We start from the raw sequence: 26,273 nt of genomic DNA, 5'->3' as shown, positions 1-26,273 counted from the left end.
TCTGGATACCCATGTTGGTTCCCACATGTTCCATGATGATCTCATCGGATGAACCATGATGTCGAGGATTCGATCAATCCCGTATACAATTCCCTTTGTCTAGCGGTATTGTACTTGCCCGAGATTCGATCGTCGGTATCCCGATACCTTGTTCAATCTCGTTACCGGCAAGTCTCTTTACTCGTTCCGTAACACATCATCCCGTGATCAACTCCTTGATCACATTGTTCACATTATGATGATGTCCTACCGAGTGGGCCCAGAGATACCTCTCCGTCACACGGAGTGACAAATCCCAGTCTCGATTCGTGCCAACCCAACAGACACTTTCGGAGATACCCGTAGTGCACCTTTATAGCCACCCAGTTACTTTGTGACGTTTGGCACACCCAAAGTATTCCTACGGTATCCGAGAGTTGCACAATCTCATGGTCTAAGGAAATGATACTTGACATTAGAAAAGCTTTAGCATGCGAACTACACGATCTTGTGCTATGCTTAGGATTGGGTCTTGTCCATCACATCATTCTTCTAATGATGTGATCCCGTTATCAATGACATCCAATGTCCATGGTCAGGAAACCGTAACCATCTATTGATCAACGAGCCAGTCAACTAGAGGCTTACTAGGGACATGATGTTGTCTATGTATCCACACATGTATCTGAGTTTCCTATCAATACAATTCTAGCATGGATAATAAACGATTATCATGAACAAGGAAATATAATAATAACTAATTTATTATTGCCTCTAGGGCATATTTCGAACAGTCTCCCACTTGCACTAGAGTCAATAATCCAGTTCACATCGCTATGTGATTAACACTCAAGGTCACATCCCCATGTGACTAACACCCAAAGAGTTTACTAGAGTCAATAATCTAGTTCACATTACCATGTGATTAACACTCGATGAGTTCTGGGTTTGATCATGTTATGCTTGTGAGAGATGTTATAGTCAACGGGTCTGAATCTTTCTGATCCATGTGTGCTTTACAAATCTCTATGTCATCTCCCAGATGCAGCTACCACGTTCTATTTGGAGCTATTCCAAATAACTGTTCTACTATAGGAATCCAGTTTACTACTCAGAATAATCTGGATTAGTGTCAAAGTTTGCATTAGTGTAACCCTTTACGACGAACTCTTTTACCACCTCCATAATCGAGAAAATTCCTTAGTCCACTAGTTACTAAGGATAACTTTGACTGTTGTCCTATGATCCATTCTTGGATCACTCTTGTACCCCTTGACTGACTCATGGCAAGGCACACTTCAGGTGCGGTACACATCATAGCATACTATAGAGCCTACGTCTAAAGCATAGGGGACGACCTTCGTCCTTTCTCTCTATTCTGCCGCGGTCAGGTTTCGAGTCTTACTCAATGTTCACACCTGATAACACAGCCAAGAACTCCTTCTTTGCCGATCCATTGTGAACTCCTTCAAAATCTTGTCACGGTATGTATTCATTTGAAAGTACTATTAAGCATTTTGATCTATCCTTATAGATCTTAATGCTCAATACTCAAGTAGCCTAATCCAGGTTTTTCATTGAAAAACACTTTTCAAATAACTCTGCATGCTTTCCAGAAATTCTACATCATTTCCGATCAACAATATGTTAACAACATATACTCATCGGAAATTCTATAGTGCTCCCACTCACTTCTTTGGAAATACTAGTTTCTCATAAACTTTGTATACACCCAAAACTTTGATCATCTCATCAAAGCATACATTCCAACTCCGAGATGCTTACTCCAGTCCTTAGAAGGATTGCTGGAGCTTTGCATACTTGTTAGCATCTTTCAGGATTAACAAAACCTTCCGGTTGTATCACATACAACCTTTCCTCAAGAAAATCATCGAGGAAACAATGGTTTTTGACATCCTATCTGCAAGATTTCATAAATAATGCAGTAATCGCTAATATAATTCCAACAGACTCTTAGCATCGCTACGAGTGAGAAAGTCTCATCGTAGTCAACTCCTTGAACTTGTCGGGAAACATCTTAACGACAAGTCGAGCTTTCTTAATGGTGACATTTACCATCATTGTCCGTCTTCCTTTTAAAATCCATCTGTACTCAACAGCCTTACGACCATCGAGCCGTTCTGCCAAAGTCTACACTTTGTTTTCATACATGGATCCTCTCTCGGATTTTATGGCCTCGAGCCATTTATCGGAATCTGGGCCCACCATCGCTTCTCCATAGCTCGTAGGTTCATTGTTGTCTAGCAACATGACTTCCAAGACAGGATTACGTACCACTGTGAAGCAGTACACATCCTTGTCGTCCTACGAGGTTTGGTAGTGACTTGATCTGAAGTTTCATGATCACTATCATAAGCTCCCACTTCAATTGGTGTAGGTGGCACAGGAACAACTCCCTATGCCCTGCCACACACTAGTTGAAGAGACGGTTCAATAACCTCATCAAGTCTCCACCATCCTCCCACTCAATTCTTTCGAGAGAAACTTTTCCTCGAGAAAGGACCCGATTCTAGAAACAATCCCTTATTGCTTTCGAATCTGAGACATGAGGTATACCCAACTGTTTTGGGTGTCCTATGAAGATGCATTTATCCGCTTTGGGTTCGAGCTTATCAGCCTGAAACTTTTTCACATAAGCGTCGCAGCCCCAAACCTTTAAGAAATGACAGCTTAGGTTTCTCTAAACCATAGTTCATACGGTGTCATCTCATCGGAATTACGTGGTGCCCTATTTAAAGTGAATGTGGTTGTCTCTAATGCCTAACCCATAAACTATCGTGGTAATTCGATAAGAGACATCATGGTATGCATCATATCCAATAGGGTGCAGTTATGATGTTCGGACACACCATCACACTATGGTGTTCCAGGCTGTATTAGTTGTGAAACAATTTCCACAATGTCTTAATTATGTGCCAAACTCGTAATTCAGATATTCATCTCTATGATCATATCATAGATATTTTATCCTCTTGTCACGACGATCTTTCAACTTCTCCCTGAAATTACTTGAACCTTTTAATAATTCAGACTCGTGATTCATCAAGTAAATGTACTCAACATCTACTCAAATCATCTGTGAAGTAAGAACATAACGATATCCACTACACGCCTCAGCACTCATTGGACTGCACACATCAAAATGTATTACTTCCAACAAGTTGCTTTCTAGTTCCATTTTACTGAAAACGAGGCTTTCAGTCATCTTGCCCATGTGGTATGATTTTGCATGTCTCAAGTGATTCAAAATCAAGTGAGTCCAAACGGTCCATTTGCATGGATTTTCTTCATGCATATACACCAATAGACATGGTTCGCATGTCTCAATTTTTTTTCAAAAACGAGTGAGCCCAAAGATCCATCAACATGGAGCTTCTTCATGCGTTTTATACCGATATGACTTACGTGGCAGTGCCACAAGTAGGTGGTACTATCATTACTATCTTATATCTTTTGGCATGAACATGTGTATCACTACGATCGAGATTCAAAAAAACATTCATTTTAGGTGCAAGACCATTGAAGGTATTATTCAAATAAACAGAGTAACCATTATTCTCCTTAAATGAATAACCGTATTGCGATAGACATAATCCAATCATGTCTATGCTCAACGCAAACACCAATCTCGATGGTAGAGGGAGCGTGCGATGTTTGATCAACCTTGGAAATACTTCCAACACATATCGTCATCTCACCTTTTAGCTAGTCTCCGTTTATTCCGTAGCCTTTTGTTTCGAGTTACTAACACTTAGCAACCGAACCGGTATCTAATACCCTGGTGCTACTAGGAGTACTAGTAAAGTACACATTATAATGCATATCCAATATACTTCTGTCGACCTTGCCAGCCTTCTCATCTACCAAGTATCTAGGGTGGTTCTGCTTCAGTGACTGTTCCCCTTATTACAGAAGCACTTAGTATCGGGCTTGGGTTCAACTTTGGGTTTCTTCACTAGAACAGCAGCTGATTTGTCGTTTCATGAAGTATCCCTTCTTGCCCTTGCCCTTCTTGAAACTAGTGGTTTCACCAACCATCAACAATTGATGCTCCTTCTTGATTTCTACTTTTGTGGTGTCAAACATCGCGAATATCTCAAGGATCATCATATATGTCCCTGATATATTATAGTTCATCACGAAGCTCTAGCAACTTGGTGGTAATGACTTCGGAGAACCATCACTATTTCATCTGGAAGATCAACTCTCACTTGATTCAAGCGATTGTTGTACTCAGACAATCTGAGCACAAGCTCAACAATTGAGCTTTTCTCCCTTAGCTTGCAGGCTAAGAAAATCGTCGGAGGTCTTATACCTCTTGACGTGGGCACGAGCCTGAAATCCCAATTTCAGCCCTCGAAATATCTCATATGTTTCACGACGTTTTAAAACGTCTTCGGTGCCTCAACTCTAAACCGTTTAACTGAACTATCACGTAGTTATCAAAATCTGTATGTCAGATGTTCGCAACATCCACAGACGACGTTCGAGGTTCAGCACACTGAGCGGTGCATTAAGGACATAAGCCTTCTACTGTCTGCATAATTGCTACTATCAACTTTCAACTATTTTTTTCTCTAGGAACATATCTAAACAGTAGAACTGAAGCGCGAGCTACGACATAATTTGCGAAGACCTTTTGACTATGTTCAGGATAATTAAGTTCATCTTATGAACTCCCACTCAGATAGACATCCCTCTAGTCATCTAAGTGATACATGATCCGAATCAACTAAGCCGTGTCCGATCATCACGTGAGACGGACTAGTCATCATCGGTGAACATCTCATGTTGATCGCATCTTCTATACGACTCATGTTCGACCTTTTGGTCCTCCGTGTTCTGAGGCCATGTCTGTACATGCTAGGCTCGTCAAGTTAACCTAAGTGTTTCGCATGTGTTCCGAGGCCATGTCTGTACATGCTAGGCTCGTCAACACCCATTGTATTCGAACGTAAGAATCTATCACACCCGATCATCACGTGGTGCTTCGAAACGACGAACTTTCGCAACGGTGCACAGTTAGGGAGAACACTTCTCTTGAAATTTTAGTGAGGTATCATCTTATTTAAGCTACCGTCGTTCTAAGCAAATAAGATGTATAAACATGATAAACATCACATGCAATCAAATAGTGACATGATATGGCCAATATCATATTGCTCCTTTTGATCTCCATCTTCAGGGCTCCATGATCATCATCGTCACCGGCATGACACCATGATCTCCATCATTGCGTCTCCATGAAGTTGTCTCGCCAACTTATTACTTCTACTACTATGGCTATCGGTTAGCAATAAAGTAAAGTAATTACATGGCGTTGTTCAATGACACACAGGTCATACAATAAATAAAGACAACTCCTATGGCTCCTGCCGGTTGTCATACTCATCGACATGCAAGTCGTGATTCCTATTACAAGAACATGATCAATCTCATACATCACATATCATTCATCACATTCTTCTTGGCCATATCACATCACATAGCATACCCTGCAAAAACAAGTTAGACGCCCTCTAATTGTTGTTTGCATGTTTTACGTGGCTGCTATGGGTTTCTAGCAAGAACGTTTCTTACCTACGCAAAAACCACAACGTGATATGCCAATTGCTATTTACCCTTCATAAGGACCCTTTTCATCGAATCCGATCCGACTAAAGTGGGAGAGATAGACACCCGCTAGCCACCTTATGCAACTAGTGCATGTCAGTCGGTGGAACCAGTCTCACGTAAGAGTATGTGTAAGGTCGGTCCGGGCCGCTTCATCCCACAATGCCGCCGAATCAAGATTGGACTAGTAACAGTAAGCATATTGAACAAAATCAACGCCCACAACTACTTTGTGTTCTACTCGTGCATAGAAACTACGCATAGACCTAGCTCATGATGCCACTGTTGGGGAACGTAGCAGAAATTCAAAATTTTTCTATGTGTCACCAAGATCTATCTATGGAGAAACCAGCAACGAGGGGAAGGAGAGTGCATCTACATACCCTTGTAGATCGCTAAGCGGAAGCGTTCAAGAGAACGGGGGTGAAGGAGTCGTACTTGTCGTGATCCAAATCACCGGAGATCCTAGTGCCGAACGGACGGCACCTCCGTGTTCAACACACGTACAGCCCGGTGACGTCTCCCATGCCTTGATCCAGCAAGGAGAGAGGGAGAGGTTGAGGAAGACTCCATCCAACAGCAGCACAACGGCGTGGTGGTGGTGGAGGAGCATGGTGATCCAGTAGGGCTTCGCCAAGCACCGCGAGATATGAGGAGAAAGAGAGGTAGGGCCGCGCCAACAAGAGAAGAAACTTCGTCTGTGGGATGCTCCTTTGCCTCCACTATATATAGGGGGAGAGGGGGGGCTGCGCCCCCACCTAGGGTTCCACCCTAGGGGCGGCGGCCATCCCAGATCCCATCTGGTGGGGCGGCCAAGGGGAGGGGGAGAGGGAGGCGCACCAGGCATGGGCCCTAAGGCCCATCTGCCCTTAGGGTTTGCCCCCTCCTCCCCTTAGGCGCCTTGGGCCCTTGTGGGGGGGCGCACCAGCCCACCCGGGGCTGGTCCCCTCCCACACTTGGCCCATGCAGCCCTCCGGGGCCGGTGGCCCCACTTGGTGGACCCCCGGGACCCTCCTGGTGGTCCCGGTACGTTACCGATAAAACCCGAAACTTTTCCGGTGACCAAAATAGGACTTCCCATATATAAATATTTACCTCCGGACCATTCCGGAACTCCTCGTGACGTCCAGGATCTCATCCAGGACTCCGAACAACATTCGGTAACCACATACAAACTTCCTTTATAACCCTAGCGTCATCGAACCTTAAGTGTGTAGACCCTACGGGTTCGGGAACCATGCAGACATGACCGAGACGTCCTCCAGTCAATAACCAACAGCGGGATCTAGATACCCATGTTGGTTCCCACATGTTCCATGATGATCTCATCGGATGAACCACGATGTCGAGGATTCGATCAATCCCGTATACAATTCCCTTTGTCTAGCGGTATTGTACTTGCCCGAGATTCGATCGTCGGTATCCCGATACCTTGTTCAATCTCGTTACCGGCAAGTCTCTTTACTCGTTCCGTAACACATCATCCCGTGATCAACTCCTTGATCACATTGTGCACATTATGATGATGTCCTACCGAGTGGGCCCAGAGATACCTCTTCGTCACACGGAGTGACAAATCCCAGTCTCGATTCGTGCCAACCCAACAGACACTTTCGGAGATACCCGTAGTGCACCTTTATAGCCACCCAGTTACGTTGTGACGTTTGGCACACCCAAAGTATTCCTACGGTATCCGGGAGTTGCACAATCTCATGGTCTAAGGAAATGATACTTGACATTAGAAAAGCTTTAGCATGCGAACTACACGATCTTGTGCTATGCTTAGGATTGGGTCTTGTCCATCACATCATTCTTCTAATGATGTGATCCCGTTATCAATGACATCCAATGTCCATGGTCAGGAAACCGTAACCATCTATTGATCAACGAGCTAGTCAACTAGAGGCTTACTAGGGACATGGTGTTGTCTATGTATCCACACATGTATCTGAGTTTCCTATCAATACAATTCTAGCATGGATAATAAACGATTATCATGAACAAGGAAATATAACAATAACTAATTTATTATTGCATCTAGGTCATATTTCCAACACTTACGGTCCCGGAAGCGCCGGTTGTCCCTGGCGTAGGTGTTGGCGATGGGCGGATCGCCATCATTGGTGGTGTCACCGTCCGAGGAGGAGGAGGAGATGATCCCCGCCATGCGACGGGCTACACGTGCCTTCTCTATCGCGAGCCTTGCGGCTCTCTCTGATGTCATAGCCCTCTGTCTCACTAGCCTCCCGACTCCTCGAGCCCGATGTGGAGCGCCGCCACATTATTACAGTGACGTCGGCGAGTGTCCGTCTCCACAAAGGTGTACGAGCGGCTGGCGTCACGGAGGGCCTCATCGTCGTCGCTGGCAGGTGGCAGTGGTTCCTGCGAGGATCTGCAGGACCCGCAGCCATGGCGGCTGGAGGCGGCTTGCACCGCCCTCTTTCTTGCACGACGATACATGCGGCCCTCGGTCTTTGGCTGCCTTACCGACACTCAATGTTGGGGATATCGGTTATCGGGAACATATCGGTCGACCCATGATAAGGGGTAAATCGGCCAGTTTATTGGCATATCGGCCGATTTATCGCCATATCGGTTGATTTATCGGCCGATATATCTTATCGGTCAGACACTGGTAAGCGATAAATTGGTCGATTTATCGGAATATCGGAAGATATCTTGAACAGTGCCGGCACTAGAACCCAACGCCGTCCGGGAGGAGCAGCTGCGGGTGGTGTCGAACACAATTGGTCGACCTGCCACCTGACCGGGGAGGCACACCACCCGTGTTTCTAAAGGTTGAGGGGAAGAATTTGCCGCGCCCCGTAATTTTTTTTAAGGACCACGGTCCGATATGGTATCTCTTCGGGCCACTTTCTTTTAGTAAAACTGTAAATTGGTGATTATTTTCCGGGTCAGCGTGATACAAGGGGTGTGCTAGAGATGCTCCTACGATCAAATCTGTATAGATAGTTTGCTTTTTATCGAAGACTAGTAAGCGTGCACGTGCAACGCACGTCGCAATCAAACCATGTCAAATTCATGCGAGTATACAATTTTGAATTCATACTATAGGATGACCCTTTCTCTATAAACAAAAGAATACCTACAAACCCATAAATTATCTTTTCACGATGCCAATCATGCCACCAAGAAATCAGAAGAAAATATCACAAATCAACTGGCTGAACTTCTCCACAGAGAATGTAAGGGCATAGCCTATTGAGTCTATTGTATAGTAAAAATGGAATCAAATACCCTATGAAGATTTCAGAGTTTTTACTGTCTTGGGTGAAAATCAAAGGAACATATAAACATTGTCCAAGCATACATGGTGTCAATGCAAAGTTGGAACAAAGATACACAAAAAACAGCAGTCTTGGCATAACTAAATTAGTTTTCTTCTTGGATTTGGGCTGCTTGTTATCTTCAGAACTTGAAGGTTTGATGGCTGTGGTAAAACCACCCATGGGAGTCATAACGGGCACCGCCTACGAGTAGGAAGAGTCAATTTTTTTGCCCCATTCTCAGTTTATCTCAGCTTCTCATCGAGTGAAACTACAATTCAGACAAACAATATCTATTGTGTATATAGTTGCAGAACATCTAGAAGCTAAAAACAGATCAATAAAGCGTTAGATTCATGGTAAGGAAATGGGGAGAGGGAATATAAAAAGAATCCACACAAAATTTAGGATGACCAAATCCACTCAAAGACCTTCCTAACTAAGATGAATATACCAAAGATACATAAGTAAGTTTAATGGCTAAAATGACGAAAATGCGTACTGTCCTGGCACTTTTAGTTATTCAAGTGCAAAGCCAACAGTAAGCATGATCTGATGAAAGACTGAAAGATTCAAAGTTATCAGTTCTATAAAATGTGCTGAATACCAAAGATTCAAATATATATATATATATATATATATATATATATATATATATATATAGATGCACCTTGTTAGAGGAAAAGCAACTACGTAAAATCCCGGTAAGTTTAAAAGAGATACGCCGCAAAGATCTGTAGAAAGATCTTACCAGTTCTTGGAAAGGACTCAATTGCAGTAGCAGTTGCATAAGAGATTATGCACTGATCTCTTCAGAAGCTTTCTTGCTTATTCACATTTCTTGAGTTCAGCCTAAAACACATCAGGATTTAACAATCTGGTCGGTTGTATATAATTTTCTGTGTGATGTTTTAACAAAATGTTGAAGCTCAGCAATATTGTTTCATGGTTCGGTAGGTTAGTGTAAAATAATTATGTGGCCGTCAAGTCTCTATCCCGGGTTATTTACAATGTCGACGATGAAAGCTTGCTTTCTCCGGTTCACCAAAGTTTCTAATTTACTACTTTTTACTCAAAGACATGTTATCTACAGATCTCTCTTAATCTACTTTTTACTCAAATACAGTACATGTTATCTACAGATATCTCTTAATCATATGGCTGAGATTAACATAATTGCAGAAATCAACATCAACTCAAATTTTAGTCTACATTGGATAGCACCAAACAATTTCTAGTAAGATGATATTTGAAGAACAGAGGGTATATATGACTTCCATTTGTCTAGGAATAATGTAGGTAAACCTATACAGAGAGCACACGTATATACATTCGGACCTGGTAATCTCTAACTGCTCATGACTTGAAACCAGCGGCAGAGTATACAAGGTAGAATTCCCATATATGGATGAACTTCTCATCATAGCCCAGTTTCAAAACTTGACTGCAAGAAAAGGGAAGTGATAAGAAATTAATACTAAATGACCAACTGAGTGGACACATACATATATAATCGTCACAACAGTATTCTTCCGATAGGGAGTGTCAAGTGATACTCTTTGTTGGCCATGAGTTAAACATGACAAGTGATACTTACTCTTACCCCCACGGCCCCACCTGCACTTGCTTCGCGTTGTTGCTCGTCCATTGTGGCCATGCAGCCGCTGCCACTGCGCGCTACACATGCATTGCAGTTTGCCGATGTGTCGCTGCTCCCAGTCGTCGCCGCCTCCCCGACTGACCCCATAAGCCACAACCATTCATATCATGCACCTTGTTATCTTATTAAGTGCAATTCACACACTTGAAACATCATGCAGTTTATTCACAAATTTTACTTCAGAAAATATTTTAAAATAAATGGTGCCTCAGCTTATGCCAAAAGTGAAATATTTGGAAATATAACTTCATAGACTTAGTGATAATATAAAAATTACACCCCAAATAACTTTTTGAAACACATAACTGTACCAGAAAAACTTCGTGCCCTTCTTCCACCCCGGCTTCACATGGATAGTCGGGATCTCCTCCATTGGGATCATCTTTCTACACATGTAGTCGCCATGAGGAAGTAGCCTTTAGTGTTTATTTTAGCACCTGAAATTACTTTATTGTTCTATTGAAGACATGCACCCAAAACAGAAACTAAACAATCCAAAATGACCGAGCAGGCTAAAAATTGAAGCTGGCTGAAGTATTTGATTAAACCAACAAAGATGTTGCACTGCTAATATTCTATCTTCAGAATATATCATGAATAATGGTGGTTGTCATTGCATGTACTAAAGAAATCAAACATACCCAACTGGCCTTGCAGAGGAGGGCCTGGGTAGGGGAGCCCGCTTCTATGGACAACACACACTTGGTCATCAAATCGATTGTGTTCCCATGCCTGTTGGATCAAGCAAGCCGACGGCTGCAGTTTCCATATGTGCATGTGCTCCTCCAAGAAAAAATTCATCCAACTAGCTGTTTTTTGTGGGCGTAGAGGAGAAGAGGGCGCCAGATCTTGAACCTGCTACCGCCATCACCGTCAGACTGCTATCTTCGCGTCACCCCTGACTGTTGTGGCATGTGAGTCGACGGCGGGGAAACCCTAGCGCCCTGATCCAACTCTGAGAGCCAGGTGGCCGCTGGAGCCCGCTCGTCGGCAAGCATCTCCTCGGCCGCCGCCAGGCCTCTCCTTCTCCTGCCCTCTCGTCATCTACCGAAGATGCGCCGCTGCCCCGGCTTGACCCACAACCATCGGTTGGGACCCGCCACTGCCCGCGATCGGTGCATCCTGGGCGACCCGCTGCTGCCTGTGACCGTCGCATCGACGCATCCCAGGCGACCCACCGTGCGACGAAGCCGGCCGCCACCGCCCAACAGCTCGCTCGTGTGGAGCGGACGGGTTGTTTCCCGTATATATTGTGCCTTTTTTTCTGTCGCCTAACAAATGCGGGTGCGGGTGCGGATGGCAGAGTTTTCGTCCGCCCCTGCAAATTGCTAACCGTACTTTTGATGACGGTGAGTTGTTATTTGGACAGCTAGATCTAAATGAATAGGCATAATCATGAGGCTCTAACTATCCTATGTAGTTATGTGTACGTTAGCAGGGTGTGTTTAGAGAAGAAAATGTTTGCTTGTTTAACGGTAGTAGAGATAGAGAAAAATCATCTTTCACGGTGGGCAGCAGTTTCGCGAGCCAGCCCAAGCAGAATAGAATTTACCGTACGTGTGCCCATGCTCGATGCCACCGGCACCGGGGTACCCAAACAAAGGCTAAAGTAAAGAAGTTCATCGGGAGCCACACTAAAGATTCCCCCTCCCCTATCCTTTCCCCCTCTCTTTCCTGCGCGCCCATTCCCCTCGTCTTTCTCCATCTCCTCCAAATCAACCAAACTGTCACGCTACCACACACCATTACCAGTTGCCGAAGAGTGAGAGTGAGTACCGAGCAGTTGGTGCGCTGCTCTGTCCTGACATTGCACGCGCTTGCCACCGAGCTCTGCATTGCGTCTACTAGCAGCTATCCTCGATGGGGCTGCCGGGATGCATCGCCGTCATTGTGCTCCTTCTGATTTCATGGAGAGGTAAATAGATTTGTGGTAAATCGATGCTTCCTGGTTTCTTCTTTGCTTGGTGTGAGTGAGTTTCGGTAGGGTAATGGCGGGCGAGCTGACGCGGCGCGCTGTGTTTCTTGGTGGTGTGCAGAGGGGGAGGCGGCGATGTTCACGTTCGTCAACCGGTGCGCCGACACGGTGTGGCCGGGCGTCCTGTCCAACGCCGGCACGGCTCGGCTCGGCACCACGGGGTTCGAGCTCCCGCCGGGCGCGTCGCGCGCTGTGCCGGCGCCCTCGGCCTGGTCCGGCCGCCTCTGGGCCCGCACCGGATGCGCGCAGGACGGCGCCACGGGGCGGCTCGTCTGCGCCACCGGCGACTGCGGCTCCGGCACGGCCGAGTGCGCCGGGGCCGGCGCGGCGCCCCCAGCGACGCTGGCCGAGTTCACGCTCGACGGCACGGGCGGGCTGGACTTCTACGACGTCAGCCTGGTGGACGGGTACAACCTGCCGGTGCTGGTGGAGCCGTCCTCCGGGGAGCGCCCCGGCGGCGCGTCGACCGCCGGGTCCTGCGCTTCGGCGGGGTGCGCGGCGGACCTGAACGCGATGTGCCCCGCCGAGCTCCGGTCCGGCGGCGGCGCGGCCTGCCGGAGCGCGTGCGACGCGTTCGGGCGGCCCGAGTACTGCTGCAGCGGCGCCTACGCCAACCCCGGGACGTGCCGGCCGACGTCCTACTCGCAGGTGTTCAAGATGGCCTGCCCGCGCTCCTACAGCTACGCCTTCGACGACCCCACCTCCACCTTCACCTGCGCCGGCGGCCCCGACTACACCGTCACCTTCTGCCCCGGCGCCACCCCGAGGTCAGTCTCAGTCTCAGTGCCATCACTCCTCCACTGACGCCCTCCAAGTCCCGATCTGGTTGGTTCTTGCCTTGCCAAGGGAGATTAGTGATTAAAATGGAAAATGATAGGAAGAGATCTGCAGATCTGAATCTGGCAAGATATTTTAGCTTAGCAGCAGAGCAGGGTGGGCATAAAAGACGAGCTTTTTTCGCCGTTATGTGCGTTTGGTTTACTGTTTCCGCCATTCCCGTGACCTCACCATGTGCCCCTGTTCTGTCCTTTTGTCACACGAGCAGCCAGAAGTCGACCACGGTGCCGGCGGCCACAACACCGACGCAAACGACCCCCACGCCGACGACGGTGCCTGTGACGGATACGCCGGCGATGATGCCGGGGATGACGTTCACGGACGCCAACCAGGACAGCATGCCGATGCCGATGGGCGGCGAGGCCGGGACTGGTGGTGGCGGCAGCATCCAGGGGCAGGGCGTGATCCTCGGGGGCACCAGCAGCGACGCCTGGCTCGCCAACATGGCCACCGGCGACGCGACGGGCGCGGCAGCGGCAGCGGCAGCCTCCGGGCGGCTAGTCGCCGCGCCATTGGTACTGCTCGCGCTCCATCTGCTGCGATAGATGGAGGTCGGCGGAGCACTGATTGATCGGTGCAATGTGTACGGGTGAAAAGAGAGATTGGTTGTAGGGTTAGATTCGGAGAAAACCATTGTAACATTCCGTGTTGATGGGATTTTGTTGTACGTAGATTGTTGGTTAAACCGATGTTTTAGCTTAGTTCAGCTCCGGTATAAGTAGCATTGTAACTCGGCCAAGGCTGCCGACGGCCATCCCTAACCGAGACAACGCAGGGACACTTAGGCGGGTGTTTGTTTCAGTTTCAGGACCAGATACAGCCTTTTTTGAAACAAAAAGCTATTCGAATCAGCTTTGAAAAATCAGCCAAAATTTGATTCGAGCAATTTCCAGTGTATTTAGCTAAAGCACATTCTGATGTACTTCAGTGCCAAAATGCATAACTGTTAGGGCTTATTTCTCCTTAAGTGGTTTTGGTGATTGATGTTGCGGTTTAATCGTGTGCATTGAGCATTTCAGGACATTTCTTTATTTGGCAGAGACAATTTCTATCTCCGGTGTTTAAAAGAGAAGACGGTGTTTTTTCCTCGTTTCATTTTCGATGGACTTGAGTCGTAGGATATACCGTAATATCAAGAGGGGATCCGTATCGAAAAAGGTTTGGGTGGAATCAACACGTACACAACTCCCTTGCACCCCTAGCTCTTTCCCGCGTCTTTGGAGTGTCCTTCCGTTGTGCTGGAGTGGCTCTGGTTGTAGCCAGTGGCAGTACCGCGGTCGGCAGCGTTAGTACCGCTGTACTACCGCCTTGATTCGGGCCTCTGGTTTCTCGTGTCGGGTTCAGCGGTAGTCCCTCTGACTTACTACCGCTGACCCCATCTAGGCCCATCCGAGCAGCGGCAGTAGGAGCGGTAGTACCGCACCTACCATAGCTGCCAGTACCGCTCGTGGCTTTCTCCCTTTTATCCCTTCCCTGTGCTCTTGTAAGCTGTTGTGCACGGTCCCAGCGGTAGTACCACTGCGGCAAGCGATAGTATCGCGCGCTGCGGGCTGAGCACGGGGATAACGGTTGGATTGTGTCCCCCACTATAAAAGGGGGTCTTCTTCTCCAAGAAGACCTACCTCTTCCTACCATAACTCCATTGTTGCTCCAAAAGCTCATTTTCGCCCGATCTCTCTTCCTAGCCAATCAAACTTGTTGATTTTTTAGGAATTGGTTGAGAAGGCCCCGATCTACACTTCCACCAAGAGAAATTTGATTCCTCCCACTAATCCCTTGTCGAACTTGTAACTCTTGGGTGTTTGAGCACCCTAGATGGTTGAGGTCACCTCGGAGCCACGTTCCATTATGGTGAAGCTTCATGGTGTTGTTGGGAGTCTCCAATTAAGTTTTGGAGATTGCCCCAACCTTGTTTGTAAAGGTTCGGTCGCCGCCTTCAAGGGCACCACTAGTGGAATCACGGCAACTCGCGTTGTGTGAGGGCGTGAGGAGAATACGGTGACCCTAGTGGCTTCTTGGGGAGCATTGTGCCTCCACACCGCTCCAACGGAGACGTACTTCCCCTTAAAGGGAAAGAACTTCGGTAACACATACTCGTCTCCACCGGCTCCACTTGTGGTTATTTCATACCTTTACTTTGTGTAAGCTTTACTTGTGTTGTGTCCTTTGCTTGCACTTGTTGTAGTTGTTGTTAGCATCATATAGGTTGCTCACATAGTTGCATATCTAGACAACCTATTTGTTGCTATACCTAATTTGTGAAGAAAAGCTAAAAAATGGTAGTTGCCTATTCACCCCCCCTCTAGTCAACCATATCGATCCTTTCAATTGGTATCAAAGCCTCGTCTCTTTATTAAGGGTTTCACCACCCGAAGAGTATGGTTGACACCGAGGAGGAAGTGCCCGAGGCCGTGGAGTTGACTTCGATCACTCGAGACGACTTAAATGAAGCCATGGCTTCACTTAAGATGTCTATGATGACCGAGGTCAAATCCGTGTTTAAAGAATTGCTTGAGGGGTTGAAAGCTACTCCCGATCCATTGCTTGTGGTTAATCCCACCGCATCGGAGTCGGAGGCCAATTCCAGCAAGGAAGCGACTAAAGGTACTCAAACCTCTTCCCCTCATGACAAGAATGGGACGGGAACCTTTGCCTCAGTTCCCCCTCCCCGTTCTATGGAGGACCGGTCCCTACACCGCGCATTAACCATCTTGGTCCTCCTCCTAAGCTTATTAAGGGTGATTTTGCTAATTGAGTTTTTCGCATCAAGTCTCATTTGAATCATAGCTCAACAAACCTTTGGAGAATCATTGGGAAAGGCCTCTACCCGCATGATCCAAACAACCTCACCCCAAGAGAAGAAGTGGACAATCAATACAACCACTCCACCTTGTTCATCCTTCAAGATGCGGTTCCTCCCGAAAATCTATCACACTTGCGTCCCTTCACTCGTGCAAAGGATTGTTGGGAACACATCATATCTTTGTATAAGGGAAGCTCAAGCATCCAATGGTCCAACTTTGAAGTGGTCCTTGATGAGGCCGATGAATTCGTGATGCTAGAAGACGAGGATCCGCATGATCTCTATCAGAGGGTGACTACTCTTGCGGTTGCTCTCCAAGACCATGGGAGCAAGGATACAGATGACAATTGGATCAAGCGCAAGTTTCTAAAGGCCATCATGCCTTTCAACAAGGCCATGTCCTCCGTGATTCGTCAAAGGCCGGACTTCCACACCTTAACCTCAAGTGAAGTGTTGGATGAGCTCATTGCCATGAACATCATGAACAAGACTGCCGACAATGCTCTTGCTCATGTCCGGTCAAAGAAAAGCTCACCCACTCTTGCCTTGAAGTCCAAGACCATTCCGGAAGAAGAAGAGGAGGATGAAGAGGAGAGTTGCCCCGAGGACACCAAATATGCTTACCATGAGCACATGGCTCTTGCATCAAGGCAATTTTGGGGCAACAAGAGGAACTCAAGGCCCAACTTCACCAAGAACAACTCAAGTGGATCAAAGAGCAAGCAACGTGTGAGGACTTGCTACAATTGCGGCAATGTGAGTCACTTTGTAGCGGAGTGCCCTTATCGGAAGAGGGAAGGAAATGGTGGCAAACTCATTCGCAAAGACAAAGCCAAGTCTTTCCCAAGCAAGAACAACTTCACACAGAAGATACCTCCAAAGGGCTTGGTGGCACATGAAGAGTACGCCTCCGATGATGATGATGAAGATACAAGTGGTGAAGGAATGGCAACAGCAACCGTGGCCATTGCCACATCTTCCCCCTCCAAGGTGTCTCTCTTCGACACCCCAACGAGAACACCATTGCCAAGTGTCTCATGGCCAAAGGTATCAACAAGGTAACCTCAAACATCAAAACCACTATCACTAATACTCCTTCATTGTTAGATTGTGTTGACGATAGTGAGATGGTGAATTTTGATGAGAATGAGTTTACCAAGTTCGTGAGTAAGCTCAAAGGTGAATCCAAGAAGCACTTTGTTGCTCGCTTGAAACAACTTGGTGAGGCCAATGATATCATTGAGTCTCATGAGGATACTATCTCCAAGTTGGAGGGGCATAGTCATGACTATGCCGATGAGATTGCGGATCTTTCCATTGCTCTGGAGGAAGAGCGAGGTCTTCATTTGACTCTTGAGGAGTCACACAACGTTGATCATGCTAAATTACAAAAATATCTTGATCATGCTATTGTTCTTACTCGTGTGCTTAAATCCGAGAAAGTTGCACTCGGGGATGGCCATGATAGACTCAAGGAAGAGTTTGATACACTTGACAAGGCTCACAAGGTCTTGAGGGTGTTCATGCTTCTCTCAAGGAGTCTCTTGATAAACTCCAAGTTAAGCTAACCAAGGAGATTTCCACGTGTCCCCCTTTCGTCCTAATTGATAATGCCCATGCTACTAACCCTTGTTGTGAGCATGTGCATCTTGTGGAGGAAAATGCCAAGTTGAAAGAGCAACTTGAGAAGGGCCTTGTGACATGCATACAAGGCGAGAAGGACCTCAATGACCTTTTGAGTAATCAAAAGGAAGGACTTGGGTTTGTACCCAAGTCAAAGAAGAAAAAGAAGAACAAGACCAAGCAACCTCTCCCGCTCAAGGAAACCTTTATCAAGGTGGGTGAGAGCACTCATGAGAAGAAGAAAAACAAGGTTTTGGGTGGTAATGCCAAGAAGGGCAAAACTGCCCCTACCAACAAGCCGACGACTTTAACCCCTCCTATGTTTTGTGTCGTGCTCGTGATATCATGTTTATGCCAAACTTGTTGGCTCTTCTTATGTGTACATTGGATGGTCTATTTGGGTTCCTAAGACCCTTGTTACTAACATCAAAGGACCCATTAGAAAATGGGTACCTAGATCCAAGCATTAATCTCTTGTAGGAGTTTGCTTCCAGTAGGGTGTCATGGTTGCTCGATAGTGGAGCAACAAATCATATGACCGGGAGCAAGGACTTGGTGGTGGATGTGCATCCAATTCCATCTATGCCCACCCATGTCCAATTCGGTGATGCTTCAACATCTAAGGTATTGGGACTTGGCAAGGTGTTCATCTCTCAAGATTTATCTATTGAGAAGGTCATGCTTGTTGAGTCCCTTGCATGCAATTTACTTTCCGTTTGTCAACTTGCACTTATGGGCTTTGCAACATTCTTTGATATTGATACCGTGGCCCTTTTGTGGAGCAAGACTCTTAAAGTAGCCTTTGTTGGGCATGTCAAGAACGGTCTCTATGTGGTGAAATTTTCGGAGCAACCCACTAAGACCGTGACTTGCCTAATGGCTAGATGTGGGTTGGCTTTGGCATCGCCGACTTTCCCATGTCAATATGAGATCTTTGCAAAGTCTCCTCAAAGGGGATCACGTCCATGGACTAACAAACGTGAGTTTTGCCAAAGATCGTGCTTGTAGTGCTTGTATCGAAGGAAAGTTACATGAGACAACCCACCAACCCTCGACTATCATCTACTCGAAGAGGCCCTTTGAGCTCCTTCACATGGATCTCTTTGGTCCTCCATCCTTTGATATTCTTGGTGGAAGAAAGTATTGCTTGGTGATTGTGGATGACTACTCAAGATATACATGGGTATACTTCTTCAAGAGGAAGACTGAGACTCAACAAACTGTCATCAAATTTGCAAATGAAGCTCAACGCCAACATGAAGCAAAGATATTGATGATTAGAAGTGACAATGGCACCGAGTTCAAGAACTACACCTTGGATGAGTTTCTTAGTGACGAGGGGATCAAGCACCAATATGCCACACCCTATACCCCTCAACAAAATGGTGTGGCGAAGAGGAATAACTGGACGTTGATGGATGCGGCAAGGACCATGATGGCGGAATTCAAATCTCCGTACAACTTTTTGGCCGAAGCCATCAACACCGCATGGCATGCATCCAATCGGCTCTACCTTCGCAAAGGCTTGAACAAGACTCCATATGAGATACTTACCGGTAACAAGCCCAACCTCAAGTACTTTCGGTTGTTCGGGTGTAAGTGTTTCATTCTCAATAAAGGTGTTCATTTGTCTAAATTTGAACCTAGAGCTCAAGAGGGCATATTTGTTGGTTATGCTACAAACTCTCATGCTTACCGTGTCCTCAACAAGTCCACCAGACTCATTGAGGAGACGTGTAACGTGGAGTTTGATGAAAAAAATGGCTCCCAAGTGGAGCAAAGTGGTCTTTGTGATGTACTCCCTCCGTTCCGAATTACTTGTCGCAGGTATGAATGTATCTAGAAGTATTTTAGTTCTAGATACATCCATTTCAGCGACGAGTAATTTGGAACGGAGGGAGTAGGTGATGAAATTCCTCCTCAAGCCATAAGAATAATGGGGATTGGTCAAATTCTCCCCATTGAGGAACCCCTTGTGGCCGAAGGATAAGGACAATTCTCTACTCGAGTGGAGCCATCACCAACAAGACCCACACACTTCCGAAGAACAAAGTGAAGACCCTCAACCAAGTGAACAAGATCAAGGGCAAGATCAACCTCATGATGATGGTGTTGCACCAAGTGATGCGCAATATCAAGTTCATGATGCCGAGAAAGCTTAAGATCAAGAGGATTCTGAAGATCAAGGGCAAGCTCAGGACGGTGCTCAAGATGAACAAGATGATGATCCTCAAGTTCCCATTGAGGAACTCTTGGAGCGCCGCGCCGCTAAGGTGGCTTCCAAGCTCGAGCGTCAACATGTCATGGAGAATGTGCTTGGAAGCTTGAGAAGAGGGGTAATTACTCATAAACAATTGTCAAACTTTTGTGAGCATCACGCGTTTGTTTCATGTGTTGAACCCCAAAAGGTACATGAGGCGCTCAATGATGAGGATTGGCTTGAAGCCATGCATGATGAACTCAACAACTTCGAGCGCAACCAAGTTTGGGAATTAGTGACAAGGCCAATGGAGGAACACAATGTCATTGGAACCAAATGGATCTTCAAGAACAAGCAAGATGCGAATGGTGTGGTTGTTCGAAACAAGGCAAGATTGGTGGCACAAGGCTACTCCCAAGTCGAGGGCATTGACTACGGTGAAACCTTTGCCCCCGTCGCTCATCTTGAATCTATTCGCATGTTGCTTGCTTATGCATCTCATCATGATTTTAAGTTGCAACAAATAGATGTGAAAAGTGCATTTCTTAATGGTCCTTTGAATGAGTTGGTACATATCAAACAACTGATAACCCACAAGTATAGGGGATCACAACAGTTTTCGAGGGTAGAATATTCAACCCAAATTTATAGATTCGACACAAGGGGGGCCAAAGAATATTTGAAGGTATTAGCAGCTGAGTTGTCAATTCAATCACACCTGGAGATTTATTATCTGCAACAATATGATCGGTAGCAAAGTAGTTTGATAGTTTTGATAGTAGTGACAGTAACAACGGTAATAGTAACAGTGGTAGCAGTAATTTATAGCAAGTGTAACAGTGATGATAGCAATAGTAACACAACAAGATCAATAAGGATAAATTCGTAGGCATTGGATCGGTGACTTGTTGGATAATATTCATCATGTGGCAGTTATAACCTAGGGCGATACGACACTAGCTCCAGTTCATCGATATAATGTAGGCTTGTATTTTGTAAATAGTCATACGTGCTTTATTAAAAGAACTTGCATGACATCTTTTGTCCTACCCTCCCGTGGCAGCGGGGTCCATATTGGAAACTAAGGGATATTAAGGCCTCCTTTTAATAGAGAACCGGAACAAAGCATTAACACATAGTGAATACATGAACTCCTCAAACTATGGTCATCACCGGGAGTGGGCCCGGTTGTTGTCACTCCGGGGTTGCCGGATCATAACTGTAGTAGGTGACTATAACTTGCAAGATCGGATCTAAAACATGGATATAATGATGAATTCATAAATGGTTCAGATCTGAAATCATGGCACCCGGGCCCAAAGTGACAAGCATTAAGCATGGCAAAGTCATAACAACATCAATCTAAGAACATAGTGGATACTAGGGATCAGGCCCTAACAAAACTAACTCGATTACATGATGAATCTCATCCAACTCCTCACCGACCAGCGAGCCTACGAAGGAATTACTCACTCCCGGTGGGGTGCATCATGGAATTGGCGACGGAGATAGGTTGGTGATGACGAAGATCGAAGATCCCCCTCTCCGGAGCCCCAAACGGACTCTAGATCTGCCCTCCCGAGGAAGAAAGGGCTTGGCGGCGGCTCCGTCTCATGGATCGTGATAATTCTTTCTCCCTGATTTTTTTTTCCGGAATAATGTGAATTTATAGTTTCAGGGGGGTCATCAGCGGGGCCACCAGGTGGGTACAACCCACCTGGGCGCGCCAGGAGAGGGGGGCGCGCCCTGGTGGGTTGTGCCCACCCAGGGGCCCCTCTCAGGTGGGTCTTGAGTCCAGAAATTCTTAGTATTGGTATAAAAAAATCCTCAAAAAGTTTCGTTCCATTCCGAGAACTTTTATTTCTGCACGAAAACAACACCATGGTAGTTCTGCTGAAAATAACGTCAGTCCGGGGTTAGTTTCATTCAAATCATGCAAATTAGAGTCCAAAACTAGAGGAAAAGCGTGAGAAAAAGTAGATACGTTGGAGATGTATGAACTCCCCCAAGCTTAAACCTTTGCTTGTCCTCAAGCAATTCAGTTGATAAACTAAAAGTGAGAAAGAAAAACTTTTACGAACTCTTTTGCTCTTGTTTGCATAAATAAGCTTAAACAACACCCAGGTTTTCAGCCAACATTATAACTAACCACGTCAACAATAACTCTTAAAGATTATAATGATTCATATCAATGACATAATCAGCTAGCGAGCAACAATAATATATCTCAAACAATAACACATTGTCAAAACAACCATGATATAATATGACAATAATGGTATCTCGCTAGCCCTTTCTGAGACCACAAAACATAAATGCAGAGCACCTCTGAAGTTCAAGCAGCGACTAAACATTGTAATTCATGGTAGAAAAGATCCAGTCATGATGCACCCAACATTAGCTATACACAATGCATAAATCATGACCGCCGTGCTCTACTCGGTTTCTGGCGCTTGTTTATAGAGGGTGATGACACAACATAAAAGTAAACAGAAAGTCCCTTCGCAAAGGGAAGCAGTGATTTGCAGAGGTGCCAGAGCTCAATTTTTGAAAACAGAGATAAATGATATTTTGGGACATGCACCCAGTGGCGGAGACAGGGGGGCCAGTAGGGGCCCTGGCCCCCCTAAGTTGACTGATTTACAACTAGTTAGTACATAAACAGTGCATTATTTAGATAAAAAATACATGTATTAGTATGGTTTGGCCCCTGTTATCCAAAGTTTGAGTCATTTGGCCGCCCTAATTCTTAATTCCTGGATCTGCCACTGCATGCACCCTTCTTATTCACTTCACGACCATCAGTTATCAACATCTTCTATGCTAAGCACGCTAGTGGCGGTTCCCAAGCGGAAAGTAAAGGTTTTGACTCCATTGGGAGTTTTTGTTTGATTATGTAAGAGATGAACTCATTTTGTGTTTTACAGTTTGGGACTGGGCATCCCTATTGCCGCCCATTTCCTCATGCGATGGCGAGTGAATAAACACTCGACATGAGGATAACATGCTTAGCACGGAAGATATCGACCACCTCCTTTCGTTCCATGAATGATCCGGGCACACAAAACGGATAATTTTTTTAGAAGTTTTTAGAGATGGCACATGCAAATTTACTTAGGACGGCAGGGTAATACCGTATATAGGTAGGTATGGTGGACTCATCTAGAATAACTCTGGGTTCAAGGTTTTTGATGTACAAGCAGAATCCCCACTTAGTACAGGAGAAGGCTAGCAATTTAAGATTGGGAAGCGGCCAGCTAGAGAGCAACAGCAATCATAACCAGGCATTATGCATAAGTAACATTGGACACTAGCATGAGTAGATATGAACACCATGAACATAAACATTATAGAGGCTATGTTGGTTTTGATTCAACCACATGCATGAACATGTATCAAGTCAAGCCACTCGAACATTCAGAGGAGGATACCATATCGTCATACTACATCACAATCATTTTAACACTATGTTGATATCCAAGATCAATCATTATCCACTCCCAGCTACTTATGCATGGCATGAGAAACTATAATCTCTAATTGTCATTGCAAACATGTTTAATCATAATGGGCTGAATCATGGGCACTAGGTTAAACATATTTACACAGACAAGACAAGTCGAGTCCATACCAGTTTCTCTTTGCCATGGCCAGTTCATCGGATGTCGTCATTATTGCCTTTCACTTGCATGATCGAATGATATGAAAATAATAATAGCGCAAGAGTGCCATGGGCTAAGCTGGAATCTGCAAAACATTTTATTCAACAGGAGAAGACAAGGTAAAATGGGCTCTTATTAGTTCAACAGTTATTCATAGGAGAGCCACTCAACATTTTCATCATGGTCTTCTCCTCGGTACAACTCGAGTAAAAGAAAAGAATTTCAGAGAAACACACTGAAATATTTTTGGAGTTTTTGGTTTTTTCTTCAACAAGCAAATAATAAGCAAAAACGAGAAAAACTATTTACACGGGAAAGCTCCCAACAAGCAAAAGAAGAGCAAGGAAATCTTTTTGGATTTTCTTTTTAGTGCTACTGCTAAGCATGCATAGAAAGTAAATTACTACAACTATTTTTTTTGGTTTTTCTGAAGTTTTTCAAACACACAAGAAGAAAGCAAGAAAAATAAATCTAAGCATGGATGATACAATGAAAAGGTGTGAACAACAACAGATAGAATGATATGTGAACATGAATATAATGTCGGTGAGAAACACATACTCCCCCAAGCTTAGGCTTTTAGCCTAACTTGGTAGTGAATCAGTAGCCTAGAGGGTAGTATGGATCCCGAGGACCAGACATCCATTCATCCCACTGCTGAGGAGCGGGCATCCACTGATCCCACTGTGGAGGTGCCTGTGCAGCTTCTGCAGCAGCGTGAGCGTTCCAGTAGGCAAGGATGTCCACAGGCATAATCCGGTATCCGCCCCTGGCAACAGAATCAAACAAAGCAGGTGCAGGCAAGGGGATAACATCACGAGTGTCAATGTTATAGACCAAGTTATAAGGAATGCCAATGTCAGGACGATCATGTGCAAGAAAGTGATAGTGATCCATGGCTGAACGGTCTAGGTACACGTTGGTGAGAGGGTAATATTGAGGGCGTATCTCAACCTCGAAGTGAGCCGCCAAACGAGTATCATAAATCCCACCATGTATTTTGCCATGAGATTTATTAAGGTGCATGCGACGAGCCACGATAGCTCCCAAGCTATACGTGTTGTCGCCCTCAATGGCACGACGTAAAACAGTAAGGTCCGGTGAACTAAGTGCACCCACATTCTCCCTAGCAAGCAAGCATTTGGTAATGAAATATGCAAAGTAACGAACAACAGGAAAATGTAAACCACCGGCTGTGATGGCTGACACTCTCCTCTCATCACCCACTGTCAAAGTGCGACAGAAATCCTCAAACTCAGCCGGCCTAGGCTCGGCCAAGCTCCCGTCAGAAGGGATCAAGCATATGTCGCAAAACTCAGTAAGTGGTATCTAATGATTTTCAGCATATAGATCAAAGCTCACTTCAGGAGGATTATTTCTAGGCAAGAAAGTAAAGTTTTGAACAAACATATTTGTGAGGATTTGGTGCTGGTCACACTCATCTGCGATGAAGTCGATGAGACCGTCATTGGCAATGAATTGCATGAACTCATCATGAATTCCAGCTTCTTGCAGGAACAAGATGTGCGGCCATTCGCACGGCCATACCTCTACCAACCTCCGAGGGTGGTGATCATTGTTAGAAGACTCCCCAATAACACCCTTGGAGTTCTTCCTTGAGCCGTATTTCCTGAAGATATTCATGTCCGCGTACAATTTTCTAAAATAAAAATTTTGGAGTGACAAAAATTTGTCAACAAAACTTTGTAAGATTGATAGCAACTACTCATAGGGATACATAGAGGCCATAACAAGCATTCAAACAACTTAGAACACTAAGAATTCAACATGCAAGCACATCTACAACAGCACCAAGAGTAGCTAATTATTCAAAGTATAAACCACTAAAACAAAAACTAATTGGACAAATGGTGGAGTCACATACCAAGCAACAATCTCCCGAAACAGTTTCGGAAATGGAGCTTCGAGCAAAGAGCTCGAAATTGGCAGCAAAATGAGCAAGAACTTGGGAGAGAGAGGGAGAGTGATTTTTTCTGGAGGTAGGTGACAATGTGGGACGAAGAGATAAGTGTGGGGACGCACATGGGGACCCAACCCCCCAGGGCGCGCCAGGGGGTGCTGGCGCGCCCAGGTGGGTTTTTCCCACCTAGTGCACCCCCCTCTGGTTATTTTTACGCCAATTTTTTAAATATTCAGAAAAAAATCATATAAAATTTTCAAGGCATTCTGAGAACTTTTATTTTTGGGTCATTTTTTATTGCATGGGAAATTCAAAAAACTGACAAAACCTGGCATTTTATTTTATTTAACTAATAAAGATAGAAAATAAAAAGTAGGGACAAAAAGTAGTGCTTACTAAATTCATCAACTTCATACCGTTCAAAAATGATTCATTAATAAGGTTGATCAAGTCTTATTAACAACCACTTCCAGTTATCATGAAACCGAAGAACTTTCATAAATCACTAAGTTACCTCAATGGAGACATGCATTTCCCCAACAATAAGAATTTCATATTTCTTTTTGATAGTAGGTAGAGGTATTTGAAAACTTCCAATAGTGATTGTCGAAGATTTTTCAATAACATTAATACCATTCACTTGGAATTGTTTCTTCGGAAAGTGCACCGTATGCTCATTACCATTGATATGA

The 26,273-nt window shown here is 45.4% G+C and overlaps 1 protein-coding gene and 1 pseudogene across 1 annotated transcript; both read left to right on the top strand.

Annotated features, from left to right (window-relative positions):
- The first annotated feature begins 12,120 nt into the window (after positions 1-12,120).
- Positions 12,121-14,373, top strand: LOC125536374 (thaumatin-like protein 1). The gene is made up of 3 exons (XM_048699582.2): positions 12,121-12,475; positions 12,597-13,302; positions 13,581-14,373. Exons 1-3 carry the CDS (start codon positions 12,421-12,423, stop codon positions 13,915-13,917), a joined length of 1,098 nt encoding a protein of 365 aa, XP_048555539.1. The 5' UTR covers positions 12,121-12,420; the 3' UTR covers positions 13,918-14,373.
- Positions 14,374-16,646: 2,273 nt separating this feature from the next.
- Positions 16,647-20,126, top strand: LOC147984318 (uncharacterized; annotated as a pseudogene).
- Positions 20,127-26,273: the final 6,147 nt, after the last annotated feature.

This window comes from Triticum urartu, chromosome 2A, assembly GCF_056163025.1.
Source record: "Triticum urartu cultivar PI428250 chromosome 2A, HENAU_Tu73, whole genome shotgun sequence".
NCBI classification, from domain to species: Eukaryota; Viridiplantae; Streptophyta; class Magnoliopsida; order Poales; family Poaceae; genus Triticum; species Triticum urartu.
Note: the sequence above shows the minus strand (reverse complement) of the source record. Positions and strands in the feature narration are given on the sequence as shown.